The sequence below is a fragment of the Limulus polyphemus genome, unplaced genomic scaffold (assembly GCF_000517525.1).
Source record: "Limulus polyphemus unplaced genomic scaffold, Limulus_polyphemus-2.1.2 Scaffold2931, whole genome shotgun sequence".
Lineage (NCBI taxonomy): Eukaryota > Metazoa > Arthropoda > Merostomata > Xiphosura > Limulidae > Limulus > Limulus polyphemus.
Genome location: NW_013668541.1, coordinates 68,241 through 72,253, shown reverse-complemented (window position 1 = coordinate 72,253; position 4,013 = coordinate 68,241). Strand labels below are relative to the sequence as shown.

At 32.8% G+C, this 4,013-nt stretch overlaps 1 protein-coding gene across 2 annotated transcripts in view; it reads left to right on the top strand.

The window, feature by feature from the left end:
- LOC106468244 (neurogenic locus protein delta-like) overlaps nucleotides 1-4,013 on the top strand; it is a 29,446-nt gene that overhangs the window by 6,384 nt on the left and 19,049 nt on the right. The window contains exons 2-4 of one of the 2 annotated variants that reach the window (XM_022396574.1): nucleotides 1,492-1,653; nucleotides 2,119-2,418; nucleotides 3,683-3,734. In XM_022396574.1, the coding sequence (XP_022252282.1) occupies nucleotides 1,591-1,653; nucleotides 2,119-2,418; nucleotides 3,683-3,734 (415 nt within the window). In that variant the 5' untranslated portion in view covers nucleotides 1,492-1,590. Of the gene's footprint in view, nucleotides 1-1,180; nucleotides 1,654-2,118; nucleotides 2,419-3,682; nucleotides 3,735-4,013 lie in introns of those variants that run through there. The other variant, XM_013928661.2, reaches the window with a different exon arrangement.

Sequence of the window (4,013 nt, the reverse complement as noted above, 5' to 3'; positions counted from 1 at the left end):
GGAGACGTAACAATAGGTTAGTTGTTGATTATGAAAACTAATGTGTCACGTTAAAGTTATATCGTTCAAATAACTTGTAACTTTTTAGGAGTATGGTAATGGTCGTCAAAATATATTTTATTAAAGGATATTTTAACAATGCAATTAATATTATACATAAACTAAAGATATTAGGGTAAAGACTTCCGTTTCGCATAACCAGATTGGTTTGGTAATCCAAATAACGTGACAATTCATTATCTTTTATCTAATCGGTGCTACCATAACGTACAGTCTATACATATACTATCGCCATCACCGATTTAACTTTCTTTTATTTGCAATTAGCGCCATTTATCATAAATAATGCTTTTAAACTAATAAACTACAAAATACCATTACATAATGTTTTGGGGGTAAATATAATCGGAATGAAATAAGTTCCAACAATCAAAACTTGCACAATTATAACCTAAATTACTTATTAAATTATTATTATTTGCTGAAGAAAAATGTGGATAGATATAAATTATTTAGCAAGAAATTATGTTTTAGTGAATCATTAAAATGGTGATGATGATAGTATCTGTATAGACTGCACGCTATAGTAGCACCATCTAATCTGTATATTTTGTGTAAATTGAGACAAACGATGATAGCATATGTGGGAGTCAAACACGTACTGCATGCAACTGAAGCGTGTCAGTATATTTCGTTATAGACCACTACCTTATTATGCTGGGGTTTAATATATGTGCCCGACCTTCGTATAAAAATTGCGTGCCACGCGCTGAGTCTCGGAGCAGTCAGTTACTAAGGTGCACGATTTTCATGCTGCGGTTTAGGTTGTGATTCTTGTTCCACAAACCTGTGCCAATAAGACTGATATAATTAGTTGGCTATACATACTTGGAGCTGCCAATAAGACTGATATAATTAGTTGGTTATACATACTTGGAGCTGCCAATAGTAATGATATAATTAGTTGGTTATACATACTTGGAGCTGCCAATAAGACTGATATAATTAGTTGGTTATACATACGTGGAACTGCCAATAGTAATGATATAATTAGTTGGTTATACATACTTGGAGCTGCCAATAAGACTATGTATAACCAACTAATTATATCACTTGGAGCTGCCAATAGTAATGATATAATTAGTTGGTTATACGTACTTGGAGCTGCCAATAAGACTGATATAATTAGTTGGTTATACATACTTGGAGCTGCCAATAAGAATGATATAATTAGTTGGTTATACATAGTTGAAGCTGCCAATAAGAATGATATAATTAGTTGGTTATACATACTTGGAATTACTGCTTTTATTTATTGTGGCCAGTAGATAGTTTGCGAAAAAACTTTTTTGTACATCTTTTTCAATGTGATGTTTAAGGGATGCAGGCTGTGGTAATTTCTGTGTCGGATATCGCACCTGGATCCGTGGCGCGCTTGCCGCCGGAAACCTCACCGCACGCGACTAAACTCTGTTCTCTGTGTTCCCCCAGAATCCCGTCAATCAGACGAGAGGGCGGAGCCTAGACTATCCTGAGACCAGGCTGACAACAAAGTTTTAACAGTGCACGAGCGGACAACACAGAGAAGCTATGGGGAGGCGAGCACGAGCGTCTCTGCTCGCCACAGTTATACTTCAACTTGCGGTGTTACAGGTAAGGTTCAGCACAAAAACTGTTACGAAAGTTAGTTTTTCGAATACTTTATTTGTCAGTTGATGGTAAAAATAACAAAATAGGTAATTTTCACCTGTTTTCTTAGGTCTTTTGAAATTTTATACTTTTTAAAAATATAACTGAATGTTGTAGAATTAATAAAGTAAATCAAATGTTCATAAAAATAATTGTTATATTGTGGAGTAAAATTGTATTATTTTCATAATATATATAAAATAATTGTTATATTGTGGAGTAAAATTGTATTATTTTCATAATATATTTTTGAAACATTTAATTCCAGTTTATCTTCTTTATTTCTATAAAAGTTAGTTATATGTAAGTGATATATATATATACCATTGATGTTAGCTACAACTGAACATGCTTTAGCTTTTTTTTATAATTCTCTATAAGATTAGAATTTGAACATTGGCTAAATACGTGTTTTGCATCATACAACAGGTTTCCGGCTCGGGAGCGTTTGAGTTTCGGTTAGAGGCATTCTCCAACGACTACGGTCGAGATTTCGAAGGAAATTGTTGCAGTGGATACCGCACGTCGCATGGTTTGTGTAGTGGTGTTTGCCAAACGTCTTTTCGCGTGTGTTTGAAACATTACCAAGCAACTATAAATCCTAACCCGCCGTGCACTTTTGGTGAGGTTATATCGCCTGTGCTGGGAAACAATTCGGTTCATCTTCTGGATAAGAAGGTGGCCGGCTTTATCAACCCTGTTCGATTTTCATTTGACTTTTCGTGGCCGGTAAGTAGTTTGATGTAGTTATGTTACTAATAGTTTCTTTTAACGACTGGAAATAAATAATGCGCAAAAAGTTCAAAATGTCAACAAAAAAAATTAATATGCAATATTTGAAACATGTGAGGGAATGCATAACTTATATATCCTCATTATAAATTGGTTTGGACTACTTTCAGTTCCTAACAAGTTCTGTTTACAAATCGAGTTATTATTCTTTTGTCCGAGGTATACAATTACTGGTGTTTTACCGAATTCGACAAGAGTTTACTTTGATTGTGTATATTGTATAATCATCGTCATATTATTATGAAATAAAACTTCGCGTGAAAAATGAATTGAGAAAAAAGTGATAATTTTCTTCTAAGAGCAAGGTAGTTTTGTATTATTCTATAGATACTTTTTAAAGATTCAACTAAAAAATTGATTAAGTTTAACAATATCTTTTCATGTGACCAGCTCAGTAATTTCTCTCTAATATCATCATGTGTATAAAGAAATATTCCTTCAAAAACAACAGAAGAACTAGGTTTAGCAGTTTTTGAACCTCGTGCGTTACAGATCTCGGTTAATATACACGTAATATTAACTACATAATTATCAGTAATTTTTTTATGTATTTTATAACTTCTAGTACACTCCTGAACTATTTTTAAGATAGTTTTAGAGAGCCATCTATTTATCCAGACTTTTGAATATTTCGAAAAGCTGTTCAACAGAAACATTTTAAGTAGGGACTCGAACCCGCGACTGCCAACAGGGCTAACTTATAAACCATACTATCCGGTAATCTCGATACTCAAATATATGCATCACATATTAAAAGAACAAACTAAAGAATCAAAACAAACCCGATGAGTTTGAGAAGAGTAAATTAAGCACTCTCGCGACCTTTTATAAACACTTTGTAGTGGCTGAAAGTAATATCTTACTTTACACTTATGGATGTAACCATTCATATTAAAATCTGTCTTTAGAATAACTTAATTTAAAGGCACACAAGGTTTGGACAACATATGTTTTATGTTTCTTCATCAGCCATTCTTACGTTTATCGATCTGTAGTATTATTATCTTTTGTCCTAAACGATTTATTTAAGTTCCAAAAGAAGGTTGTATGACGAAAAAATATATTTTAAACAAAGTAATAAACAAACAACTGAAACTAATATTTTGAAATGTATAAACTTCTTGTTTTCTATCCATATAATGATTGTCTAACCAAAGAGTGATTAAAAAAAACTAATAATTATGAGTTTGTCGTTCTCTAGGGAACATTTTCGCTGATTGTTGAAGCCTGGCATGAAAGCAGTGGCCACGAAGGTATGTTTATAATGAAATAAATCATTTAGGAGATGTTTAAATTCTCACCGAACATTTTTGTAGAATAGCACAATATATATATCTGTATTTTCTTCTGGCACTCTATCTATCCCGTAACCACTCTTCCTATCTTCCTTTCAGTTTTTTTTAGACCATACTTATAATGAGTATGGGTGAGAACATCAAATAAACAAAAAACTGATTGATTTTAGCGATAGTCCATCTCATTCTTAACCAGTACAATTATTTCCTCAAGTTAAATCAGGTTGAGGCTGAGTC